The sequence below is a fragment of the Muscardinus avellanarius genome, assembly GCF_963383645.1.
Source record: "Muscardinus avellanarius genome assembly, chromosome: X".
NCBI classification, from domain to species: domain Eukaryota; kingdom Metazoa; phylum Chordata; class Mammalia; order Rodentia; family Gliridae; genus Muscardinus; species Muscardinus avellanarius.
In genome coordinates this window covers 77655515-77683257 of record NC_137792.1, presented here as the reverse complement: position 1 = coordinate 77683257, position 27743 = coordinate 77655515, and the positions used below count along the sequence as shown (strand labels likewise).

General features: G+C 37.6%; 1 protein-coding gene across 3 annotated transcripts in view; it reads left to right on the top strand.

Annotated features, from left to right (window-relative positions):
- OCRL (OCRL inositol polyphosphate-5-phosphatase) overlaps nucleotides 1-27743 on the top strand; it is a gene marked incomplete at both ends in the record, with an annotated part of 60480 nt that overhangs the window by 15332 nt on the left and 17405 nt on the right. For all 3 annotated transcript variants that reach the window (XM_080718687.1, XM_080718686.1, XM_080718685.1), the window contains 14 exons: nucleotides 5992-6102; nucleotides 6547-6636; nucleotides 7732-7852; nucleotides 7938-8099; nucleotides 9258-9359; nucleotides 10178-10292; nucleotides 12683-12799; nucleotides 12890-13077; nucleotides 13765-13876; nucleotides 16308-16417; nucleotides 18512-18647; nucleotides 24891-25001; nucleotides 26051-26216; nucleotides 26480-26715. In XM_080718687.1, the coding sequence (XP_080574813.1) occupies nucleotides 5992-6102; nucleotides 6547-6636; nucleotides 7732-7852; nucleotides 7938-8099; nucleotides 9258-9359; nucleotides 10178-10292; nucleotides 12683-12799; nucleotides 12890-13077; nucleotides 13765-13876; nucleotides 16308-16417; nucleotides 18512-18647; nucleotides 24891-25001; nucleotides 26051-26216; nucleotides 26480-26715 (1877 nt within the window). The remainder of the gene's footprint in view (nucleotides 1-5991; nucleotides 6103-6546; nucleotides 6637-7731; nucleotides 7853-7937; nucleotides 8100-9257; nucleotides 9360-10177; nucleotides 10293-12682; nucleotides 12800-12889; nucleotides 13078-13764; nucleotides 13877-16307; nucleotides 16418-18511; nucleotides 18648-24890; nucleotides 25002-26050; nucleotides 26217-26479; nucleotides 26716-27743) is intronic.

Sequence of the window (27743 nt, the reverse complement as noted above, 5' to 3'; positions counted from 1 at the left end):
AAAAAATGAGAAGTGAAAGATTTTGTACTGGATTGCCATCATAGAAGCAGAAGGATCAGTTAGAAGGCTGTTTCAGTGGTGTTAGCTAGAAGTATGGTGATCATAAAAATGGAGAAAAGTGGACACTTTTGTTAGATATCATTAGAGGCAAAATCAGTAGGAATTGATTTGGGTCTAGGTGGTGAGAGAAAGAGGAGTATCAAGGATGAATCCCAGGTTTCTGACATGAATATAGATGATAGTACTATTCACATAAATACACTGCAGAAAGAATTTTTCCTTTGAGGAGGTTGTCGTGAATTCAGTTTTAGCCTCGTGTAGTTGAAATGTCTTTGAGACACTTGAATGCAGATGATAAATTGGCAGCTGAATAGATTCATCTGAAGCTCAAAATAAAGATCCAGGCCACTAGCACATAGAAGATATTCAAAACCATGAGAAATGATGTCACTGCATATAGAGCTATGCAAGCTAATACAGTAGCTGGGAATGTAACTCAGTGGTTAAAAAACAAAAAACAAAAAACAAAAATCAGGAAGCCCAGGGTTCAGGTCCTAGTATTACAAAAAACAATAAGATAGTCACTAGCTCCTCGTGCCTATTTACATTATTTAAAAATTCAATTCCTTGGTTGCAGTAGTCAATGCTCATTGGCTATATGTGGCTATTTTGTTAGCCACATGTACCACATTGGACAGCATAGACATAGAACATCACAGAAAGTCCTACTGGACAGTGCTAGTATAGAATGAAAAAATGACTTAGGATTGAACTCAAAACTCATTAAAAGTTAGATAAAGGAGTAGATACTTCGAAGTACACTAAAATTTAGTGATCAAAGAATAAAAGACAACTAGATGAGTATAGTATAGAAGCCTTTAAAAGAGATTATTTCAAGCAGTGATCGACTCTTCATTTCTGCTGATCGTTCTAATAAGGTGACTGAAGTGTATTCATTGGATTTCACAATGCAGAAGTTATTGGTGACCTTAAAGTAACTATAGAAAGGTGGTGTGTGGAAGTTATATTGGAATGCATTAAAGAAATAGAGGGAAGTGAGCAAGTATTGACTGTATGTTTTTAAAAAAAACTGACTTTGGAGGGGAATATAGAGGTAGACTGGAGTAGTTTGGAGGGAAGGAATTATGGGGAGCAAGAAGGTTTATGCTTTGCAGATCGGAAAGACACGGACATGGTGTAGTGCTGATGGGAAGAAATCTGAGAAAGAGAGAGGTTTAAGATATGGGGTCTGAGCCAGGCGTGGCGCACGCTTGTGATCCCTGCGCTTGGGAGGCGGAGACAGGAGGATCGCAAAGGTTTGAAGCCAACCCCGCTGGCTTAAGAGACCCTGTTTCCAAATAAAAAAAGTATAAAATTGGGTCTGGGAGTGTAGCCCGGAGGTAGAAGGGTTTCCAGGAACCCCAGTACCACCAAAAAAAACCCAAAAAACAAAAAAGATATGGGGTCTGGCAAGGCGTGGTCATGGACACTTGTAATCCCAGTACTTGGGAGGCTGAGACAGGAGGATCTCAGGTTTAAGGCCAGCCTCAGCTAATTAGTGAGGCCCTCCGCAACTTAGTGAGACCTTGTTGCAAAATAAAGAATAAAAGATAGGTATTGCTGCCGGGCGTGGTGGCGCACGCTTGTAATCCCCATGCTTGGGAGGCGGAGACAGGAGGATGGTGCTGGTTCGGAGCCAGCCTCACTGGCTTAAGAGACCTGTTTCCAATTTTAAAAATGTAAAATAGGTCTGGGAGTGTAGCCCGGAGGTAGAAGGGTTTCCAGGAACCCCAGTACCACCAAAAAAATTGGTATTGGGGTGTAGCTCATAGGTAGAATGCCCCTGGGTTTGATCCCCAGTTCTGAAAAAAATATATAGGGTCTGTCTAAGGAATGATTTCTAAGTGTAAGATTCCTGAGAGAATTGGAGAAATTCAAAATGAATGTGGTCTTCATAGAAGAAATCCTTTTCCCTGTATCAGGAGGGAATAGAGGAGATGAGTACAAATATAGGTAGGTTTCCATGTGATGGCTTCTTTTTTCTCTGAAATAAGAGGTGAAGCAATTGGCTTGGAATGAAAGGTCATTAGAAAAGAGCAATCCAGAGTCTGAGGATAAATGAGAAAGTATGAAATAATTGTTCCAGATATAAGCTGACCATGAAAACAGATTGTGTCCTAGGTACAGGGCCTAGTTGAAGTTGGCAATCAATTTATGGTAGCACGTGTGTGTGTGTGTGTGTGTGTGTGTGTGTGTACACACACATGCATGCATGCACATGTGTTTGTGTTTACCTGTGTGCTTACTTTCTCTGGTTTTTCAGGTACAAAAGTACAGAGAGGACAGTTAGTTGGATTTCTGAGGTTTGGAATTCAGCCAGGTAGTGCCATGGGAGACCAGAGGTAAGGCAGTTGTGGGTTTTTGCACCAGAGTATAATGATGGCTTCTGTTTGAGAAAAAGGGAAGTGAAAGCAGGAGAGAGCTGGTGAATAGTGATAAAGTGATGCAATAACTGGGCTGAAGGTTCCCACGAGAGCAAAGAACAATCACAGAGAGGGTAATGACCAAGTTAAATTAGAGGGATTAGAAGGTAAGCACAGGGTATTTAAATTAGAGATTTGTGAGGTGGTAATGTTTCTGGGATGGAAAAAAATCCAGTGCTTACCTGAGAGAGTCCCAATAGGGACTGAGGTAGTTAGATGAGGAGGTTGAAGGTTTTGGTGAGGTTTTCTGTGTTGATTTTAAAGAGACCATGAAAGAAGCTGGGTGCAGTGACACACACACCTATAATCCCAGTACTTGGGAGGCTGAGATAGGATGATCACGGGTTTGAGGCCAGCCTCAGCAACTTAGACCTTGTTTCAAAATAAAAAAACAAAAAGGGCTGGGGGTGTAGCTCAGATATAGAAATCCCCCGAGTTCAATCTCCAGCACCAAATGAAAATAGCAAGAGCCAGGTGTGATGGTGCATGCTTGTAATCCCAGTATATGGGAGGCTGAGATAGGAGGACTGCCGTTTGTGGGCAGCCTTAGCTCTTTAGTGAGGCCTTCTGCAACTTAGTGAGACCCTGTTTCAAAATAAAGAATACAAAATAGGCTAGGGGTGTAGCTCAGAGGTAGAATACCCCTGGGTTCTATCCCCAGTATGGCAATAAGTAAATAAATAAATAAAAGCAGCAAAATAAAATAAAATGAACGGGCCCAAAATAATGGCAGGAGTTTGAGAAGAGAGGAAGTCTTAAGAATTGGATCTTGGATCCTGGATAAGAAGAGTGGTGAATGGTGGTCTTATAGAGGAGAGAAGGGAAGAAAATAGTATAGGCCAGTGAGTAAGGAAGAAATGTTTTTTCCCGAGGGAGGAGGGAAAGAACTGGTCTGGAGATGGTATAAAAACAAATAAGAACACCTGTCATAAATCCCATCAGGTGTAAGCCAGACACTGATGCCTGTCTCTAGTCCCAGCTACTCAGGAGCCTGAGGGAGGATGATTACTTGAGCCCAGGAGTGGAACGACAGTCTGGACAACATAGTGAGACCCAATCAAAGAAAGAAAGAGGAGTTGGAAGGGGGGGTGAAATTCTATCAGGTGTGAGAGAATATAAACAGCCTTTACAAAGAGGGCTACCTGGGAAGTGCCCCTCTTAGAGACCAGCGACTGAATTTGACTCTGATTTTCAGTCTAGACACACAGTAGAGTCAACTGAGGAGTATTTTTTAAAACTACCAGTGCCTGGGCTTTTCGTTTTACTTGCACAGGGCCTGGGTGTCAATATTTTTCTACAGTGCCTCTGGTTGTTAAAATGCATCCATAGTTCAGAGACTGTTCAGGTGAAATGGAAGATATAGAAATTTGCTAATCACAGAGGACTAGAGGATTTTGGAAGGAAGGAAAAGAGTTGGCTGGGTCATGGGATCATTTGTCCTCTTTTCCAAGCAACATGGTAGAAATGTTACTTGGAAAAGCAACATTCCATTATAAGCAATTTCTGGCCATTAGAAAGGCCAGTTTCCGTCAGGCATGGTGGTACATGCTTGTAATCCCAGTACTTGGGAGGCTGAAACAGGAGGATCACAGGTTCATGGCCAGCCTCAGCTACTTGGTGAAGCCCTTTGCAACTTAGTGAGACCCTGTGAGGTTCTGAGTTCAATCCCCAAGGCCACAAAAATAAACATACAAATAAATAATACATCTTAAAAATAAATAATGAAAAATAGGGCTGGGAGTGTATCTCGGAGGTAGAATGTCCCTGGATTCTATCCATAGTACTGCAAAAAAAAAAAGGAAAGACAAGCTTAGTTTCATATTTGCTAAAATTTATCTTTCAAGAGTTGTGGGAAAGAGAATATTCATTTTGTTCTAAATTTCTATCAGGTAGAAACTGTTCCTTTTTAACTAATTTGAATATAAATTATCTGAAAAGGGAGGACATGTTATCCCCCTGAAGAAAGTTTTCTATCTTCAAGGCTGTTCCTAATTGATACTTTATTCATACCACCTCCTTTGTTTTTCTCCTCATAGTGGCACCCTCATTAATTTTCTCATCTCTGGTCAACTTGAGTGCCTTCCTTCACACTTTTTTTCATTTTGATCTCTTTTTATCCATAATTTTATTTTCTTTTTAAAACCTGTTATATAAATGTAGAGTAACAAGAAATTCAGAGGACAAAAAGAAAACCAAAAGTTGAGAAGTAGATTTCCACCATAAAAAAAACTAGAATTGTCATTTCATTCAATAATATCTTTGTTATTTCCAACTATGGAAGAATCCATTTCAGTAGTCATTTATTAAATGCCTTCTGTCTGTGAAATCTGACGTTACGGTCACTAGCAGAGTGACCAATCCACCCAGGACTTGTTTGCCTAGAACTTTCTCAGTCTTAGCATTGAAAGTGGTGATTTATAGGATGCCTCTAAATCCCAGATTGGTCACTGTAGATCATGGAAAAGGCTTAATAGCCTGTATATGCAGCCTGCCTCGTTCAGGTACAGAGTTTGTAGTTTGTAGGGGTATGGGAAAGCAACATAGATAATCAGTTAGAATAAGAGCCAGGCATGGTGGCGAATGCTTATAATCCTAGCATTTGGGAGGCTGAGACAGGAGCATCACGTTTTGAGGAGAGTCTCAATTAGTACTCAGCAAGGCCCTTCGCAACTCAGTGACACCCTGTTTCAAAATAAAGAATAAAAAAATAGGGCTGGGGTGTAGCTCAGAGGTAGAATGCCCCTGGATTCCATCCCCAGTACCGCCAAAAAAATAATAATAATAAAGAATAAGATTATAAACAAGTATGTAGGTTTCCTGAATCACTATATACAAAGAGTTGACTATAGGCCATCAGAAAAGGGAACAGGATATTCTACTCATAAAACATTAAAGCCAAGGTTTCTAATTCTGCTACTTTCCAGTTGGCTATATTTAAACCACACTATTCCTGGATAGACCATTATATTGCCTTTCCAAATTTATTCAAAACATACATTTTTCACTTGTAGTAATGAGGTGTAGGTGATTCTTTTCAGAATACTTTTTCTTTTTTAATTAATTTGTAAATTTAATTTATTCTAAACCTATGAACAAGCATCCTACTGCCTTTATTCTCTTCACATTTCACATACATGATCGGGATTTGAAATGGTGGGAATAGGAAGAGAGTGATTAAAGAATTTATTTTTGCTAAAATTTCGATTTTCCTGCAACTGACATCTGAGATATTTATCAGAGCACAGGTGACTGTGGCTTTAGTATGTGTCTTACTAGATCAGACTGCTTATTGACACAGTTCATCAGCCCTCTTTCCTTAGACCCCTCTCTCTGCTTCTCCCTCTACCACTACTGCACCAAATACATTATTCTTTTCCGTGTGCTTCCTGTGTTAGAGGTCTGAAAATTTGTGATCTGGACCTTCTGTGAACCTGATACGTTGAGAATATGATCCCAATACAACATTATATCCCATAGTTATATGTGTATGAATTTTGATTCTTTTTAGGTGGCTGCAAAATTCGAATTCAGGGGGACTGGACCAGAGAACGCCACTTTGAAATTCCTGATGAGGAACACTGTTTGAAGTTCCTCTCAGAGGTCCTTGCTGCTCAGGAAGGTAACTCAAGACTCAGCAATTCTATTTCTACTATTTCAGTGGGAATGAATTATACTGACATGGTAATTCAAAGGCAGGTGGCCATTAGCAAAGTATCTCACCTCTTGAGTATCGATGGCTGTTTTTGTTGTTGTTTTTTCCTTCAGAAAGGATCCCAGAGATAGGTTAGGGAACAAGTCTATCTAGCTTTAAGGACACTGAGAGTCTATCTAGCTTTAAGGAGAATGAGTCAATTTCCAAAATATTTGGTGTCATGGCTTGCATCTTATTGTAGATTGCAATTCTTTGGCCCTCTGATGACCTCAGAACTGCCTTAATTTTCTTACTTTCTTCCTTTCAAGAATGATGCTCCCCCCTGCATTTAATGGTTGTTGAATGAATGGCTTTTGATTATTGTAAATTCCATTCAGTGCCAGGCTCTGACCATGACCCTTCTCTTTCCAGCTCAGTCACAACTTCTTGTTCCAGAGCAGAAAGACTCATCTAGCTGGTACCAGAAATTAGACACTAAGGACAGCCCTACTGTTTATTCAGGTACTGAACAGATTCTTTTATTCCTGGTTACTATGATCATTTCAATCAGTAGATTTTATTAGACCCAAAGAGATTATATGGATTAAATCCAATGTCAGACACACTCTCTTATGAAGTGGTTTAATGGAGTCCATGGCCAATGACTAATATTCAGTCTTAATCCTTTCTGTGGCATAGTAGTTCTTGAGGAACCAGCTTAGGAAAGTGGTAAAAAGTACAGACTCCAAAGCCAGATGGCCTGGATTTGAATCCCAAGACTGAGACTTACTAGTTCTGTGATCTTGGTCAAGTTATTCTGTAACTCTAAACTTGCATTTACTTCTCTGTAACAGGAAGATTTTTTTAATTTTTATTTTTTTATAAGTAGAACATATTGAGAGTGGTGTACATTTACATTGTGCTTCATGCCCATCCTCCTCCCTTTCCCTCCCCACCAATAGAGACGGTCCAGGTTAATCATGTTGTATTTATGCTATTACACATATTCGTATGTAGCTCCTCCATTGAACAACCTCAACTTTCTTCCTCTCCCATCCTTCCGTTCAAGCTTTGCTGGGATTTCCCCTCCATCATCTGGAATCCCTCTGGTATTACCACTACTCCCTAGCTTGAACATCTTAGAGAGAACATATGTCCCTTCTCTTTCTGTTCTTGACTAATCTCATTTAACATAATATTCTCAAGTTCCTTCCATCTTCTTGCAAATGCTATTATTTTATTTTTCTTTATAGCTGAATAGAATTCCATTGTGTGTATTTCCCATAAGGAAGATTATTTATTAGTACCTATCACATAAGTTTTTTGTGATCATTAATGGAGGTGATGTAATATCTTACTGTCAGCAAGGCATTGTACAGTTTTCAATAAATGTTAGCTATTATTAGTCAGATTTAAGATTAATGTAAATTTTTATTGTTTTAATTAGTGTATCAGTGCTTCGGGGTTGATGTGCTTCTCTTAATACAAGTAGTTATGACCTTTATAGTATCTTTTGTTTAGAAATACCACTGGTGAAACTGATCAAACCAAAACCCATCTACTCTGGCTATGTATTAGCTCCCAACCCCCTTTGACTTAGGGTTTTGTGTTCTTCAGGTCTTCTTGGATTTGAAGATAACTTTTCATCTATGAATTTGGACAAGAAAACAAATCTCCCAAATCAACCTACAGGGATTCATCGGGAACCCCCACCCCCACCCCCTTCAGTTAATAGAATGTAAGTCCTATATTGAAATATATTTCTCCTGTAGGAGACTTATATATTAGGCTATTTTACTTATGAATTCCTCATTTATTTGCAGGCTTCCACGTGAAAAAGATCCTCCCAACAAGGAACAGCCCAAAGTGACCAACACCATGCGGAAGCTCTTTGTACCAAATACCCAGTCTGGCCAGCGGGAGGGTCTCATCAAACATATCTTGGCAAAACGAGAGAAAGAATATGTCAACATTCAGACTTTCAGGTTAGTCTAACTTACTGAGTCTAAAAAGTTAGGTATGGCCTTTTGGTGTTAAAGGTGTTAGTTTAATTAAGAATAAAAATATGATAAAAAGGAATAAATGGTCAGTGATTCAAGCTCCTGTCTCTAACGCTGTGGTCAATAACATGCATATCCAAAGTAATGCAGAATCTATAATTTCTCTTGGATTTTCTACCAATACCGTGTCTACTAATGTTTCCATCTACTCCAAATCAAGCTCACATGCACATTTTATAAGCGAGTGTGTTTATCTTTCTGGCTAGCTGAATTTTTTTCCAGCCAATATTGGAAAGTTAAAGTCCACAATTAGCACTAGATTTTAACTAACTTACTTTGGCAAGATAACTAAAGAAAGTTTTCCCCAGTCCTCTTGATTAGAAGGTCTATCTTGAATTCTTTCCTCTGTATTATTTTTCATTTCCCCTTTACTCTTCTTCTCTGGATACAGAGCATGTATCTCCAATGGTGATATAACACCTCTCTTTGATATTCAAGCACAGAATGTATACCTTCCTAGTCCAAGACTCCAGTTCCATCTGCTCTCCCATCATGCCTCATTTATTCTAATTCAGTCATAACTAAATCCCTATGAGAAAACCTCCAAGTTCTCATATTCCACATGATGCTTATATTTGTATGTAAACAGTGAAGACAGTCATGAGTTGTCCCATCTCTTTCTCCCCTTAATATTATTCTACCTCATCCAGATTTTCTACATAAATGTCCTTGTAATCCTTTCAGGCGTGAATTTTTAAATTGATCTTCAGCTCTTCACAGAATAGTTATCCATGTTAGATTAGTTTGTAAAATGAAGATATCTTTTTTCCCATTCATAAGCTCTCTTCAAGTAAGAGTCTGGATGGAGTTTAATTGAAAGGAAATGTGGTAGAGCAGTTAACTTTATATTTTTATATAGAGACTTGTCTCCTTTCTGTAGGTTGATTTAGTGTTAACTATAAGAGAAAATAGCCCACTACCTTTATATTCTGTGTGCAAGAAGTTTTTCTTATATGTGTAGCAGTCTGAGAAATTATGTCAACTTATTTGGAATATTCCTTTTCATAGAAGTTACAAGAGAGACCTTCTTTTTGTTCATACTTGACTTTTGTTTTCCAATTGTTTTTCAATATTATTTATTAGATTTTTTGTTGGCACTTGGAATGTGAATGGCCAGTCTCCAGATAGCGGGTTAGAACCTTGGCTGAACTGTGATCCAAATCCTCCTGATATCTACTGCATTGGGTAAGCAACACTTCTGAAACTTCCAATATTGGCAAAAAAAAAAAAAAACTTTTTTTTGGCTATTCTTGGTATTAATTTACATAGCTTTTACCCTTTTCTAAAAAAAAAAAAAAAAAAAAAAAAAAAAAAAAAGGCCTTTTGGGGAAAACTTACTGTGGACTATATATATGAGAGTTAACTGGTAGGTCAAATTTGTGAGATCAGAATAGAATAGATACCAGAGCCAGGTGTGGTGGCACACGTTTCTAATCCCAGCATTCCAGAGGCTGAGACTGGAGGATCGTGGTTCGCAGACAGCTTCAGCTACTTAGTGAAGTCTTTTGCAACTCAGTGAGAACCTGTTTCAAAAATAAAAAGACTAAAAAATAGGCCTGTGGGTGTACTCGGTGGTACAATGCCCCTGGGTTCTATCCCCAGTAACATACACACACACACACACACACACACACACACACACACACACACACGAATAGAATAGATACCTAACATGGTGTAAGGAAATAGCTATTCTTCTTTAAACCCATACAAAATTATATTCTTTATAGAAACTGAGACTTGAGATTAGTTCTGTTAGTGACTGTTTCTGAATTACAAGAGCAAATTCCTACTATTATACCTGTGGAAAGTTTTTATTTTTGTATTAGTGGGGATTCTTTACGGGAAAAAACCTACTTGTACTTACTGATAAGCTAGGTCAACAGAGAAGTTCTATAAAGTGTATCTCTCCCATTTTTAGGTGTAATATCTCAGCAAATGGAACAGGAGGTAGTCAGAAAATTATGGGATAAGTATAAATCTCATACCATTTTTTTCCTCAGATTCCAAGAGCTAGATTTGAGCACAGAAGCCTTTTTCTACTTTGAATCTGTGAAAGAACAAGAGTGGTCCATGGCTGTGGAGAGGGGTTTGCATTCCAAAGCCAAGTATAAGAAAGTAAGCCACATTTAATCACTAGGAATTATTCCATTATCTGTAACTTGTTCCAAAAAATGGTTTAATTGAATCCATTCCTGTGTTTAATAGTCACATAGGGCAAACTAATCATTAATACTTATTTCCTAGGAAGAAGATTTTCCTAAGCTTTTAGATTATATGTTTTTATTGTTTATATAGATTTTAGAAAAAGCTTCAGCAACTTAGTGAGACCATGTTTCAAAATAAAACATAAAATTAAAATGAGAATTAACAAGTGGGATGGCATCAAACTAAAAAGTTTCTGCTCATCAAAGGAAACCATCAAGAATCTAAAGAGAAAGCCTACAGAATGGGAGAAGATCTTTATCAGCTACCTACCACTCTGATAGAGGGATAATTTCCAGAATATACAAAGAGCTCAAAACACTCTATACTAGCAAAAAAAATAACCCAATTAAGAAATGGACAGCTGAATTAAACAGACACTTTACAAAAGAAGAGATACAAATGGCCAATAGATACAAGAAAAAAATGTTCAACATCATTAGCCATCAGAGAGATGCAAATCAAAACTACACTGAGATTCCATCTAACCCCAATCCGAGTGGCAAGCATGAAGAAGTCAAATAACAACAAATGCTGGTGAGGATGTAGGGAGTTAGGAACTCTTTTACACTGTTGGTGGGAGTGCAAACCTGTTCAGCCACTATGGAGATCAGTGAGGAGATTCCTTAGAAAACTGGGAATGGATCCACCATATAATCTGGCTATACCACTCCTGGGTATCTTTCCAAAGGGATTGAAATCAGAGAACTGTAGTAACATATGCAAACCTATGTTGGTAGCAGCACAATTCGCCATAGCCAAAATATGGAACCAACCTAGGTCTCCATCAACAGATGAATGGATTTCAAAATTATGGGAAATACACACAGTGGAATTCTACTCAGCAATAAAGAAGAACAAAATCATGTCATTCGCAAGAAGATGGAACGACCTGGAGAATTTGTGAGATTAGCCAGGCACAGAAAGAGAAGGGACATATGTTTTCTCTAATATATTCAAGCTAGGGAGTATTAGGGATATCAGAGGAACTCCATATAATGGAGGGAAAACCTCAGCAAAGTCAGAGAGGAAGGGGAGGGGAGGAAGAAGGCTGAGGTTAATCAATGAAAAACCTACCTTCCAATATGTGTATACATGTGAATTTAACAGTGTTAACCTGGACACTCAGTTTTGGGAGGGAGGGAAAAAGGGAAGCAGGGGTGGGGGTCACTAAGTACTGTGTGAATATATGCCATTTTCAACATGATCAACGTTATAGTGTGAGACTATAGTGTACCAATAAAATAAACTTAAAATAAGTATTAAAAATTTAAATATAGCCGGGCGTGGTGGCGCACGCGGGAGGCTGAGACCTGGAGGATCACGGTTCACGGACAGACTCAGCTACTTAGTGAGGCCCTCTGCAACTCAGTGAGACCCGGTTTCAAATTAAAGAATAAAAAATAGGGCAGGGGGTGTAGCTCGGAGGTCAAATGCCCCTGGGTTCTACCCTCAGACCCGCCAAAAAAAAAAATTAAATATAAAATAGGGCTGGGGGTATAGCTCAGAGATAGAATGTCCCTGGGTTTAATCCCTAGTACCACAAATAGTAATTTTTCTCTGTATCTTTTAGCAGGTAATATAACGTTTGAAGATGTTATTCCTCTCATATAGGTTTCTTGTTCAGTACTTATCTCAGATATATTTCTAGCTCTAATTCATAGATTTAAAAAAGAGTTGAAGTTTAGGATTGATGTAGTCATGTGTGGTGGCACATGCCTCTATTCCTAGTATTTTTGGGAGGCTCACATAGGAGGATCATGGGTTCAAAGCAGCCTCAGCAACTTAGGCTCTCAGCAACTTACTAAAACTCTTTTTAATTGAAAAAATAAAATATGGCTGGGGTTGTACCTCAGAGGTAGAACACTCTTAGGTTCAATCCCTAGTACCACAAGAAAAGATTACTATTTATAAATATATTTTTTAAAAATTATAAATCAAAAACTAGAAATGAGAGGAACAAACTGGGATACAACCTTGTCTTTATTATCTCAAATTTTAATATGTTTTGGTAGACTAAAAAGTAATTAAACAAATAGATATAGAGTTGGGTATATTCATTGTCACTCAGGGCTTCCAGTTCTTTTTTTGTCAGAGCCAGATTAAAGCTTCTCTGGAGTATCTTTATATCCACATTATGGGATCCACTGGGAAATTAGAGAATTGGGGATTCAGATTTGGACATCAGTGTATCATTTTGGCAAAAACACGTATCATTTTGGCAAAAACACTAGTTCTAGGAAGTTAGATATGTGGCAAAGAGTGATATTAACATCAGTTCTTTATAACTCCCTGTAACTCAGGTTCAACTAGTCCGCCTTGTTGGGATGATGCTCCTTATATTTGCCAGAAAAGATCAGTGTCGGTATATCCGTGATGTTGCTGCAGAAACAGTTGGAACTGGGATCATGGGGAAAATGGTGAGTTGCGTGAACTTGAAAATTATTTATTTCCTATGTGAAATTCAACCACTAGCTGTGTGTTCTATGAATAATTACTCTTGCAAACAGGGAAACAAAGGTGGAGTAGCTGTGAGATTCGTGTTTCACAACACTACCTTCTGCATTGTCAATTCCCACCTGGCTGCTCATGTAGAAGACTTTGAGAGAAGGAATCAAGATTATAAGGACATCTGTGCAAGAATGAGTTTTGTGGTACCCAACCAGAGCCTCCCACAAATGAACATCATGAAACATGAGTGAGTACTTAACTCTCCCAAGGCCTTTCAATATTGAACATAAGAGATTAAATGTGGTGAGAAACTATAGAACTGTGTGTGAAGAGTGATGGATTACCACTTAAGGTTTGGGTAAAAAAAAAAAAGGATTTTTTTGGAAAGAACAGACTCATTGAGGCAGATAAATTGAATTTAATATCAGAAGAAAGGTTAGTTGTATTAGCAGAGCACCTAGAATAATATTGGAGGGTTTTGACAATTGGAGTCAAGTTTTATTTTTTTTATTTTAAGGTAGAAACAGTTGTTATAAACATAATAAAAGATGAAATTAACAGTAAATATCTCTCATTTCTCACCATCTACTCTCCCCAACCAGCCCCTCTTTCCAAGGAAAACTATTCCTAACAGTTGGATATGTATCTTTCTTTATCTGTACTGTTCAGTATGGACCTTGTATGTATACTGTATTTTTCCATTTTCATTCTTCATGTATGGAGTACATGTTTTCCCACCTATTTTATAATCCATTGTGCCTCTCTGGTGTTAACAGTACTTTCTCATTAAGGGTTATTTAGAGCTTAAAACCTCTTGTCAGACAGTGATAAACGAATCATTATAATCTACCCATTTTTCTTCTCTCCATTCTTCTTTGATTGGTTTTTCATGCTAATTATTGCTACTTCCATTTGTATATTTCTTGATCCTCAGTGTTGTCATCTGGCTGGGAGATTTGAACTATAGGCTTTGCATGCCTGATGCCAATGAAGTGAAGAGTCTTATTAGTAAGAATGACCTTCAGAGACTCTTGAAATTTGACCAGGTAAGTAAAGTATGGGTGGCAAAGTTTGTTAGGAGTATGATATATAAACATAGAAGGCCTATGTAACTCTAGGAAGAGATGGTGGTCATATTGTCTTGCAAAAATAGTGTGACTAGGGACGTATTGATTATATACAAGACCTGTGGAGCTTTCATTAAGTGCTTGGATTGGAGGAGGGGATATAACATTTATTCTGTAGACTGTTATCAAGCAGAGATCTCAGCGATTATATAACTGAGCTGGAACATGGGTGGGATTAATTGGAAAACAATTCCTAGAGGAAGTGGGCCTTCGGTTATGTTGATGTGGTTTGGCAGGTTGAAGAGGGAAAACTGTTCTATGATTAATTGGCAGGCTGAGAAACAGCTTGGAGATAAAAGGGAGCCCCTTTGAGGGAGGTTGGGAAGCTCAGAATAGAGGTTGGTTTGAGAAAATAGCACAAACTATAATCTAACAGGAACTGATTGATAAATTAGGGAAAGCTGGTATGTAGCTAGTGATGTTAAATACTGTGGAAAAAACATTGATTTTGTAACATTCAGATAAAACCTAACATTCAGGAACCCAGTTTCCATATATTTAAGACAGTATATTTGCCTCCAAACCTGGCATGCGACTTGAATTTTTACTTCACATATTCAGACTTATTTCAGACTTTCTAAACTTATTTGGCTTACCATCCCCTTTCAGAAAAATGATTAATTACTACTCCCCTGCAAATCTGCTTTAATGAATAAATAGATGTGGTGACAAATTTGCGTTCTTTATATATCTATATATTGTTCCAGTGTTCCCCCAAAGGGGGGTGGTATTACTCACTTAGGGAATCTATCAACATATAATGGCTATTAAAAGATAACTCTTATCAAAGCCAGCCTCAGCTACTTAGTGAGGCTCTCAGCAACTTAATGAGACCCTGTTTCCAAATAAAATATAAAATAGGTCTGGGAATATAGGCCGGAGGTAGAAAGCCACAGGGTTCCACCCCCAGTACCACCAAAACAAAAAACAAAAAACAAAAAAAAACTAAAGCTTAGGTTTTTATGATGGAGTCCAGTTTATTCCAGAAAACACAGTTAAATATAATTCTAGTCACAGTACTGTGAAGTAGAAAGGAAGGAACACATTTTCCTCTGTCTTGAAGTTTTCTCTTTTGGAAAATCTAATTCAACCCAAGGGAAGCATTAGGATACCTAAACATCTTTGAGGAATGAAATTCCTCTTAAGATTTTTGTATATTGGTGCATTACAATTGCATAAAATGGTGGGTTTCATTGTGGCCTATCCACACATACATAAAAACATGACATGATTTTATCGACTATTTTTATTATCATATATTAATTGAACCTGTTAATGATGTTCACTTTAATATATCAACACATGCGTACAGCATGCACTAATCAAATCTAGCCTCCCTTTATCCACTGCCCCCTTCCTCCCACCCTTCCTAACTTTAGTAATCACTATTCTACATTTGGGTTGCCTTTTTTAGCTTCCACATATGAGAGGGACATGCAGTATTTGTCTACCTCTGTCTGGCTTAGTCCCTTTAACATAATGATCTCTAGTTGCATTCATTTTGCTGAAAATGACATTTTTTTTCATTCACCCATTGTTTGATACTGAGATTGATTCTGTATCTTAGCCATTGAGAATAGTGCCACAATAAACATGGGTGTGCAGGTATCACTATAGTATATTGATTTTATTTCATTGGGATATATACTCAGAACAGAATGGTACTGGTATAAAAATGAATGCTCCTTATTGAAGACAGAAAATGTTTTGACTTGACTCAGGTGTCGTTAAATCCTTATGAGAGCCGTTTTGGTCTTTAGATAATATCAAAATTCTGGTGTTTTATAGTAGAATGGCATTGTAGAGAGACTTTCTTAGCTGCCTGCTTTCACACTGGTATTGATCGGCTTATTTGCATTTTCTTCTTTACAGCCTCCAAAAGTAGTACAGTTGGAATAAATGCAGAGTGTTAATATAACTCTGGTAAAATATTTAAGTGAAGATAACTTTCAAACCAATCTGTAACTATTCACTGAATTTGGGTTTTAAAATTATCCATTCAATATTTATGTTCTTTTAAAAATATGTAATTGTGCTGAATGGTTCATGCCCAGCTCTCAGGAACTTATGATTATTCAGATGCCGTGTTTCCATTTTATCCTCTAGCCACAATTAGCACAATTAGCAGTAGAAAAATTAGTGATGTGCAAATAATGAACCTCCTGAGGATAAATTTAGATGTCCAGAAATGCCAAGCTTTAATTCATAAGATACAGAAATTTTGTGTACTCCCTCACAGTTATAGAAGCTATGAAGCTGGATACTTAGAAGTGGAAAAGTGACTAATCGACCTAATTATTACTTTTACTAAAATGTTATTATTGTGTTTATGTGATGCTTCTATCTGTAGCTAAATATCCAGCGCACACAGAAAAAAGCTTTTGTTGACTTCAATGAAGGGGAAATCAAGTTTATTCCCACTTACAAGTATGACTCTAAAACAGATCGTTGGGATTCCAGGTAAAGTAGTAAGAACTTTCCCACAGAATAGATGAAGGCTTAATCTTATTTCTGTGCCTTCCATTTTGGTAAGAGATTAGGATGATTTGGGGCCATACTATAAGCAGAGATGAAAACCTCATGGCTCACTGCTATTACCAGAGAGTTTTTAATTCCTGTGTACTAAAGGTTAACTTGTTTTAGAAAGTATTACATATATGTTGTGACAGCTAAAGTTTTATCAACTGCCTGCAGTGTCTTTATCACCTCATGAGACTTTTTTGACTTCCTGATCTCGCCCCTATTTCTCACTCGTTGCATTTTTCTGGCCTTTCCCCCCCAAGTATTGAGGGGGTAATTTAACTCAGGATGCCAGAAGATAAAAATAAGAGCCATGTTGTTCTTCTAGCACAGTTGTTCTCAAACCTGAAAACATCTTAGAATCTTTTGGGAAACTTAAAAATATTGATGCCTGGTCCCCACATCTCCCACTGCTGAAGGAAACTAAAAACCACTGTCTAGGAGGACTTTTTGGATGCCCCTGTCAGTAAGTTCTTGGTAACTGCTTGTCCTCTACCTACTATGTCTTCATTTAATATTGTTTCCTAGCTGGCTGAACACAAAAAGTTGAAAGAGAAAGCATCCTTGGGCATACTCAACTGCTTTGGACTTGGAGCACTAGGGTGGAATGGGGTGGGAGTAGTCTGCATGTTTACACTCTGAGAGTGATAGCCAGCCAAGGAAAAGTGACACTGATATGTCTTATATACTTCATCTTGTTTCATCCACTTACCTAACTTAAGATCCAGCTGAAGAGATACTGATAAGAAATATGTTATCTTCTAGATCAGGTATACTTATTTTAATAAAAGGACAAGTAAATTTTTCCTCATCATTTCTAGTATTCTATGGACTTATATGCTCAGACTTGTATAGATTTTAGTTAGTTCATCTCTTAAAAAAAAAAACAAGTAGATTTAGCTTGGTGTGATGATGTACACCTATAATTCCAGTACTTGGGAGACTGAGACAGGAGGATTGCAGGTTCAAGGCCAACATGTGGTAGCTTAGCAAGACCCTCATTCAAAAATAAAAAATAAAATAGGGCTGAGAGTGTAGCTTAGTGTAGAATACCCCTGGGTTCAATCTCCAGTGCCACAGGGGAAAAAAAGAATAAAAAGGGCTAGGGTTGTGGCTCAGTGGTTTAAAAAAAAACCACTGGGTTCAATCCTCAGTAACACCAAAAAGAAGAAGGAAGAGGAGGAGGAGCAGAAGGAGCTGCTAGATTTGTCCATAAAACTCAGGTTTAAAGGAGAAGGACTCTACTATTAGTCCTCTCTAGAGATTAAGTCCAGTCTAGGAATAGAGGATTGGAGTTTTTGTGAGTGTGGTACTAGAGATTGAATGGAGCATTCTAACTCTACGCTATACTCCAGCTCTATTTTTATTCATGTGGTGAGCTACTTAGAGTACTAGGGATTGAATCCAGGGGCATTCTACCTCTGAGCTATACTCCCAGTCCTGTTTTATTTTATTTATTTTTTAAATTTTGAAACAGGGCATCACTAAGTTGCAGAGTGCTTCACTAAATTGCCAAGGCTGGCCGGAAACTTGTGATCCTTCTGTCTCAGCCTCCCAAATGTTGAGATTACAGATGTGCACCACCACATTGAGCAAGACTGGATTTTTAGACATATGAGTTATTTGTTGTGATGTATCATTGCAGTTTATAGAGCAAAAGAAGATGAAGTACTCATAATAGAATTCTCACCTTCTGAGAATGTATTAAGAAAATACTCTTATATTTACCCCTTGGTAAAACATTTTTGAAGATTAATCCTAATCTTAGGAAAACCATTTATTCATTCGAGAGCTAACAATTCATTGAGCACCTACTTTGCATCAGATACTGTGCTTGGTGCCAGGAGTTCATCAGCAGACAAGCAGACATAGTCTCTTAACAAAGCTTACAACATAGTCTCAGGAAAATGATAAGGGTCACTTAGGAAGGATTATGATTATTCTTTAGGAGTGTATAACAAGGCCTAAACCAGTGTAATAGGTAGTATGTTCTTATGTGATTTTTCTCTTTGTAATTCATTTTTTTATTTACAGTGGAAAATGTCGGGTTCCAGCCTGGTGTGACCGAATTCTTTGGAGAGGAACAAATATTAATCAGCTTCATTACCGGAGTCACATGGAACTGAAAACCAGTGACCACAAGCCTGTTAGCGCCCTCTTCCATATTGGGGTAAACACATGTTTGTTCATTCATTGGTTTGTGTGTTAAAAATCTGTTTCTTTTGCTTGTATCCCCGTGCTTAGGAGGCGGAAACAGGAGGATTGTGCAGGTGCGAAGCCAGCCGCACTGGCTTAGGAGACCCTGTTTCCAAATAAAAATATTTAAAAAATGGGTCTGGGAGTGTAGCCCAGAGTTAGAAGGGTTTCCAGGAACCCCAGTACCACCAAAAAAAAATCTGTTTCTTTAAGCATTATTTAGACCTAGAACAGATTTACAATTCAGTGAGCCATAAATGTTCCATAACCAAATAATCATTTGCAGGATTGAGAAATTAGTGTCCTCAGTCCTCCCAAATTCTGCTCTTAAAACTCTTCATGTACCAGGTCTTTTCATGACACAGAAATTTCTCGTGCTACACAGTGGTTGGGTGGTAACCTGAACTTCCTAAAGTCAGTAGCATAAAGAAGAGATAAAAGCTAGGTTTTTGTTGGACCAGTGTATTTTTATCAGGCAGATCGTAAGAGAAGCATCAGGAGAAAGAAGCTGGGTGGAGGGGTGTCAACAGCAGGATCAAAGGCATAGACTGATCCAAATGTGACCAAATCCTTATATTGCCTTAAGAGGTGTAGTGCTTCCCCCACTACACTGAGATCTACCTGTATGGGAGTATAGGTTTTAAGTCTTTAATTCTGTTTCATCCCAGGCTAAATTAATTGCCCATTATTTAAATTTTTTCTCTTGTGAATAGTTTTCTTTTTTCATTGTATATTTAGCTCTTATTTGGCATGCAGATTATATCTTGTAATATTACTGATTTAATTTTTTATAGCCAATAAATTTTATGTTATTTATTGTGGATTTTCATACTTGTGATCATGTAATCTGTCAAAGTGTATCTAGGGAGTGATTAATAGTATGAACTTTGTAGTAGACTGCTTGGATTTATATCCCAGCTCAACCACTTTTCAATTATGGGACCATAGACCACTTTTCAATTATATAACATCCTTGTGTTTCACTCTCCTCCTCTATAAAATATGAATAATAATAATAACTACTCATGAGGATTAATGAGTTCAGAAATGTAGTAAGATAGATTTCTTTCTTCTGTTTATCTCAAATTTGGGGGCTTTTGACATAGGTATCACAAATATGTCTTATCCTGCTCTTGCTCATTTTTTTAAAAGAATGATTTTAGAACTTTTCCTTGAGGATTAAAATTAGTTCTTAATCTTCAGATATACTTTAAATTTTGTCAACACATTCATAGTTTTATTTTTTATCCATTTGGAAATTTTATTCTTATGGGTTTTGGGTTTTTTTTAATGTGTTGCTGGGGATTGAAGCCAGGTCTTTGTAAATACTAAGCACAAGCTACACCACTGAGCTATACCCCAACCCTGTAAAATAATCATGATCAATAATATTAAACATTCCTTAGGTAGCAATTATTAGCTGTGTACCAAAAACTGTGCTAGGAAATTTGCACACATCTCATTTTCTCTCCAGAATAATGCTTTAACTTAAAAATTTCCTGTTTAACAGATAAGCAGATATAGAACCATTTAGTTCAAACTCTCTTTGAAAGCATACATCTAAGAGAGCTGAGCTTCAAATCTTAATTCTATTTAGCTCCCAAACCTATGTTCTTTCCACTACCCAAGTATGCCCTTATAATTCTAAAGTATTTAACTCAATATGGCATCAGATAACTTTTTATCCCATTTAACCATCTAATTCCAGTTTGTACTTGGGGGCTACACTCTTTTCTTTTCTGTTTTTTTCTTTTTTTTTTTTCTTTTTTTTTTTTTTTCAGTACTGGGATGGAACCCAAGGACATTGTACCTCCGGGCTACACCACCCAGCCCTGTTTTTTATTCTTTATTTTGAAACAGAGTCTCCCTGAGTTGCAAAGGGCCTCACTATGTAGCTGAGGCTGTCCATGAACCGCGATCCTCTGGTTTCAGCCTCCCAAATGCTGGGATTACAGGCGTGCACCACCATGCCCAGCTTTTTCTTTATGTGGATTCCATCAATCCATTTTAAGAAGATGTCATTCTTCAATCACTAACCTCCTTGGTTTAATCAGCTATGCTTGGCTTTTGTGTTTGTATTTCTTTTCAGAACCTTGGAATACATATAATACTCCATACACATTAATCCAGAGCTCCCAAAGGGATATTTGTTTAAATTCCAGGCTTTCTGTATTTTTATATATATTTTTAATAAAGCTCTACCTTTCTAGATTTTTAAGTTATGTGGGAATTTAAAAACTTTTTCTTAGCCAAGAGTGGTGGCACATGCTTATAATCCCAGCACTTGAAAGACTGAGACAGGAGGATTGTGCAGGTTCGAAGCCAGCCTCAGCAACTTAGTGAGACCCTGTTTCCAAATAAAATATAAGAAAAATAGGTCTGGAAGTGTAGCCCGGGGGTATAAAGCCCCTGGGTTCCATCTCCAGTACCACTAAATAAATAAATAAATAAATAAATAAATAAATAAATAAATGCTTTTTCTTGAACCGGGCATGGTGGCACATGCTTGTAATCCAGTACTTGGGAGACTGATACAGTAGGATCACAGGTTCAAAGACAGCTTCGTAAGCTTAGTGAAGCTCTCAACAACTAGTGAGACCCTATTTCCAAATAAAATATAAAATAGATCTGAGAGTGTAGCCCTTAGGTAGAAGGCCCCTGGGTTCCATCCCCAGTATCAAAAAAACCTTTTTTGCTTTAAAATCAAAATCTATGTTGAATTTACTAATAAGGCTAAAGTTAGTTCTTCAATCCCTTTTGTCTCCTACTCCCAACACCTAAACTCCTACTCTCCAACAGACCAACAACACTTAGAAGTCTCTCTCTTTTTAGATCAGTGTTATCCAGTAGAGCTTTCTGTGATGGAAATGTCCTATGTCTGTGCAGTCTAGTCCAGTAGCTTTTAAACACAGGTGGCTTTTGAAGTATGGCTAGTGTGACTGAGAACTAAATTTTTAATTATGTTTAATTTGTAGCAATTTAAATTTAAGTGTCCCGGTGTGGCCAGTGGCTATTGTATTGCATTGTTCTAGACTATTTTGAAAAGCATATGCAAATGTGCTTTTTATGGATATTTGTCTACCTGTAGACAAAAATACCATTTTGTGTGTCGTTGTGAATGTGTCATAAATGGTCTCATATCATATGTGTTGATCTACAATTTGCTTTTTTAATTTTATAGTGTGTCTTAGAGAGCTATTCATGTTGTAAGATCTAGTTCATTGTATTTTTTTATTTTCTTAGTTAATCATTTCCATTTCTGAAACAGATGTACCAGCTGATGGAATTCTGTGGCTCCCCCATTATCGTTGATGTACCATTAAATTATGTTAACCCACTGAGAAAAAGTTTTCTTCTATTGACTAACTATATTTTGGACTCTCAAGAATGCTATGATTAGAAAGTTTAAAAACCACATTTTGCCAGGCGTGGTGGCGCACACTCGTAATCCCTGCGCTTGGGAGGATCGCACAGGTTCGAAGCCAGCCTTGCTGGGTTAAGAGACCCGATTTCCAAATAAAAATATAAAAAATAGGTCTGGGAGTGTAGCCCAGAAGTAGAAGGGTTTCCAGGAACCCCAGTACCACCAAAAAAAAAAAATTATTTTTACCACCATTGGCACCAAAGACTATAGCAACAGAGTCAAGTATTCTGTGACTAATTAATTTCAAAACATTTGCTGTGGGATAGCTAAGATTGAGCTGAGATTGGCTTCTACCCCTGCACTTGGTATTGTGATATGTTATGCTCTTAGACTTTATAAAAATTGTCTAGAGAGCTTTAGAAAAGGTATAGATGCACCAGCCTCATCGCTGGAGATTATGATTAGTAGACCCAAAGGATCTGTGAGTTTAAGATTTATCCACGTTGATTCTGTCACATACTTAGTATTTTAGAAAGTGCCGACCTAGTGTCAAGATGTCACTTCTGGTATTAACTATGGCAGTGAGCAAGTTAGTAAATATTTTGTATCTCATTATTCTCAATTATCAGAATATTCCTTGCTTTGATAGCCTTGCAGGTTGTAAAAATTAAAAAATGTAAATTATTTTTTTGAAATAAAAAGTTGTAAAATTCTATAAAAGCCTAAAATTTATCCTAACATTACATAGTATATGAACCTTGGTGACACTAAAGTGGTTGATCCTTAGTTCTCTAAGAGTTATGGTTCAAATATGTAAAAAAGAGAAAAACTCCTTAGTCTGAGATATTTGGCTCAGGTTTGATGTTATATTTTTCACATCTGCTGTAAAACCTTTACTGTACACATGAATCATTTAATTTGGATTATTGTGAAGTTTTTTATTCTGAAAAAGAAACTCATGTCTCAATAAGTTCAAATGCTATTGTTAAGCCAGGTGTGGTGGTACACACCTGTAATCCCAGTACTTGGGAAGCTGAGATTAGGAGGATCACAGACTTTAGGCCAGCCACAGCAACTTAGTAAGGCCCTGTTTCAAAATAAAATAAAACAGGACTGTAGGTATAGCTCAGAGGTAAAATTCCCCTGGATTCAATCCCTAGTGCCACAAAAAAATACCTAAATATAAAATAAAATTCTGTTATTTATAGAAAATTTTGGCATTAGTTTGTATAAAGTTTTTTTTGTTTTCTTTTTGTTTTTGTTTTTGTTTTTTGCGGTTCTGGGGATGGAACCCAGGGGCATTCGACCTACAAGCTACACCCCTTGCCCAATTTTTTATTCTTTATTTTGAAACCAGGTCCACTCCCGGCACTGTATAAAGTTTTAATATTTAAAAAACAGATATAGCTGGGCGTGGTGGCGCACGCTTGTAATCCCTGCACTTGGGAGGCAGAGACAGGAGGATCGCGCAGGTTCGAAGCCAGCCGCTCGTGCTGGCTTAGGAGACCCTGTTTCCAAATAAAAATGTAAAAATAGGTCTGGGAGTGTAGCCCGGAGGTAGAAGGGCTTCCAGGAACCCCAGTACCACCAAAAAAAAAAAAAAAAAAAAACCAAAAAATAGCTATAGCCAGGTGTGGTGATGCATGCTTGTAATCCCCTCTCTTGGGAGGCTGAGAAAGGAGAATCATGCAGGTTCGAAGCCAGCCTTGCTGGCTTAAGAGACCCTGTTTCCAAATAAAATATAAAAATAGGTCTGGGAGTGTAGCCCGGAGCTAAAAGGCCCCTGGGTTCCATCCCCAGTACCACGCACTCGCGCACACACACACACACACACACACAGACACACACACACACACACACACACACACACACACACACACACACCCAGCTATATCAGGAAACTGAAAATGCTGTCAGGTGGGAAAAATTTTTATATATTAGTCCAGATAATTTGTTTGTTGTCATGGTTTTACTCTTCTCTGGGACATTTTGTGTGTTGGCCATTTTCTAACATGTCCATAGGTTCTCTAACATATCTTTTCCATTATATATAATCTGAGCAGAAATATGATTTTTGGCATTGTGCATATCAACTAGTGGATTTAAGTGTTCTGATCATAATTTCTGCTATTTCACTACACTTTGGTAATTATTAGGTGCAATAATGAGTACATTTTGACAGTCATTTTATATAATGCAAATAAAATCATTTTTACCACAATCTTATTTTTCAACCACCAAATCAGTTAACAGTGGAGCAAGAAAATATTCTTCCCAAATATTTATTCTTATGAAGCTTCTTAACTTAGAGATTTAACTTTTCCAAAAAATTAGACAATTAACCTTACATTACCTTAAAGTGTGTGCTTCTATTAATGCTTAGTAGCTAATGTTTGCTTTAGTAACTTTGAAATATTGTTATAAAGTCAGGCAAGGTGGTGCACAATTGTAATTCTAGTACTTGGAATGCTAAGACAGGAGGCTCGCAGGTTCAAGGTGAGCCTCAGCAACTTAGTGAGACCCTGTTTCAAAATAAAACATAAAGTAGGGCTGGGAGTATAACTAAGAGGTAGAGTACCCCTGGGTTCATTCCCCAGTACCTCAAAAAATTATTAGAGACAATTCTATATATTAAAAATAAAGAAGTTGAAAGCACAAAAGACTAAAATGAGGATCTGTTTTCTTTCAGGTGAAAATTGTGGATGAAGCAAGATATCAAAAATTTTGAGGACGTTGTTCGCACCAGTTTATTTTAAATGATTGCTGTAATGACCATTTTTAAATTGTTAGATGGTCCCAAAGGGTGATGAGCTGGGAGATGTAAAACTGAAAAAGGGGTTAATTTTCTTTTAGGTGAAGGTTGTGGATGAACGGAGGTATCGGAAAGTCTTTGAAGATAGTGTACGCATCATGGATAGAATGGAAAATGACTTCCTTCCTTCCTTAGAACTCAGCAGGAGGGAGGTGAGCAAAGTATATGGCTTCTATGTCTACTCTTCATGTGGTTATCACAAAGAAATCTGTGTGACTTAGAAAAAACATCAAGAAGCCAGGCAAGATGACACACACCTATATTCCTAGCTGCTATGGAAGCTGAGGCAGGAGGACCAGCAAGTTTGAGGCCAGCTTAGCAAGACCCTGTCTCAAAATAAAATAAAAGGCCTGGAGGTGTAGCCCAGTGGTACAGTTCTTGCCTAGCATGCACAAAACCCAGAGTTCAATCGCCTGTGCCAAAAAAAGAATAAAAGGCATCAAAACAAACTGATTAAGACCAAGTGTGCTACAGTCAGACTGCCCCCATTCCAGCCCCAGCACTGTTGTTTAGTAGACATATAACCAAAGGCAAGTGTCTTACTTTCTCTGAGCTGCAGTTTCCTTTTCTGGATTAAGGAGCAGTTCTAAGAATTACATGAGTTAATATATGAAAAGCTCTTAGAATAGTGTTTGGCACCTAGAAATCCTTCTTATTAGTCACACTTTTTTTTTGGTGCTGGGTATTAAACCCAGGGGTAGTCTACCTCTGAATTTTATTTTTTTTGAAACAGGGTCTTTCTTAGTTACTGAGGCTGGCCTCAAACCTGTACTCCTCTGGTTTCAGACTCCCAAGTACTAGGATTATAGGCATGTGCCACTATACTTGGCTTCATGTTAACCACTCATATTTTAATACTTCAGAATTTGGGGTTAGTTCCTATCTCGGGAACCAGGATTTGATCATAGGATGAACGCCTTGGACCAAGATTGGGTTATCCTCTTAGAATTCCGGGATCAATCAGAGTAGCCTAGAGAAATAGGAAAAGCCACCTTCTTCTTTCTTTGCTGATGTGAGTTTAATGACGTATGTAAACAGATTATGTGAACTCATCTCAGCTGGTGAATGCATACGGCAGTACGGCAGTTATATACCTGGTTAATAATTACCTTATCCTTTATTCATAGTCTGTATGGAATAATCCAACTGACTTACTTCCCCTACTAGTGATGCATGTTTGTGTCTGTCTGTTGTTCCCCAGTTTGTGTTTGAGAATGTGAAGTTTCGGCAACTACAAAAGGAGAAGTTCCAGATCAGCAACAATGGACAGGTTCCCTGCCATTTTTCTTTCATCCCTAAACTTAATGACAGCCAGTACTGCAAGCCATGGCTTCGAGCTGAACCTTTTGAGGGCTACTTGGAGCCAAGTGAGTGATCCCTTTATCATCAACTCTGCTTGCATGTACCATCTCCTTAAGACTCCCATCCCCTTGGTTTAACTTCTTGTTTTCTAACCATATGTCTCTTACCTTCACTGTCATATTGGTGATATCTCTTTTGTGTGTCCAGTCTCTTCCCCTTCAGTGCTTGGTGAATTTTTTAGAGGACACTTACTCTGTTGGTTCTCATACCATTTTTGCTTTTCCTCTGTAGGTTTCCATATTACCATGTATCATCTTTTACATTTCAGATGAGACAGTGGACATCTCTCTTGATGTTTATGTCAGCAAAGATTCTGTGACCATCTTGAACTCAGGGGAAGATAAAATTGAAGATATTCTTGTCCTTCACCTGGATAGAGGCAAAGATTATTTCTTGACCATCAGTGGAAATTACCTCCCAAGTTGTTTTGGGACATCCTTAGAAGCTTTGTGCCGAATGAAAAGACCAATCCGAGAAGTTCCTGTCACCAAACTCATAGACTTGGTAAGAAGCCTCCTAAGACGTAAAGCTTTACGTATAATTTTCAAAATATGTAAGTGATTCCATTGTTAACCCTGCACTTAGTGTCACTTTAGCACTACTTTAATTAGTTTAAGCCTTAGAAGAAAGAGGAGAGGCTAATCTGTGGTTAGCTTTTGATGGGAATATGATAGTATTAAACTCATCAAATAAAATTAAAAGCTCCCTTCTCAAAGATATAATGCTTATTTGTTAACCTTTTTTGTAGTCTTAGGTCATTTTTATATAATCTGGCATGTATGTGAGGTATGGTAAGTAGAATAGGCAGCATTCATAAAGCATATGAGAAAACCGAGACACAGAGATATTAAATTGCCCAAAGTCAAATAAGTTAGTGTTGAATACAAAACTCAAATTTTCTGACTCCTTCAGTATTTTTTCCTATACTACTTTATATTCAATCATAGTAAAACTTCACTGCTTATGGAAGCACAGATCTATAATGGAAACTTAGAGAACCTGCATCAGAATCCCTGGGGGTGCTTAATACAAGTACAGGTCCCTCATCCTGCTCACCTTTGGCAGCAGAATCATAATCTCAAGTTGTGGGGCCTAGAGATACACATTTTATCAGCCTCGCAGATGACTATACCATACATTGAGGCTTAGTGTACTTACTTAATGTGGCTTATGAAAGGATGGTTTCCCCCCTCCACTAAGTCAAGTTATAATATCAGTGTCTTTATGAGGGAAATGCTTATTTTAGTAACATAAATTGCTTTAATAACAAGTGTATCCTATAAAGAACTTTTCTCCAAAATAAAAAATATTGTTGGATTTATATACAGACCTCATTGGGCTACAAAACTATATTCTTGGTCTTTTACCAAAGAAAATGAGTCAAACATTATGAGTACCATTAGTATTCATATAGATCCATTGGGCTTAGCCAGACAAAGCAATAATTATCTTCCATCAGGGAAGGCTACACCAATAGGCAGGCTGCTGGCTTGTCTGAGTGTGATCCATTCTGTTGCCATGGAATTATTTTA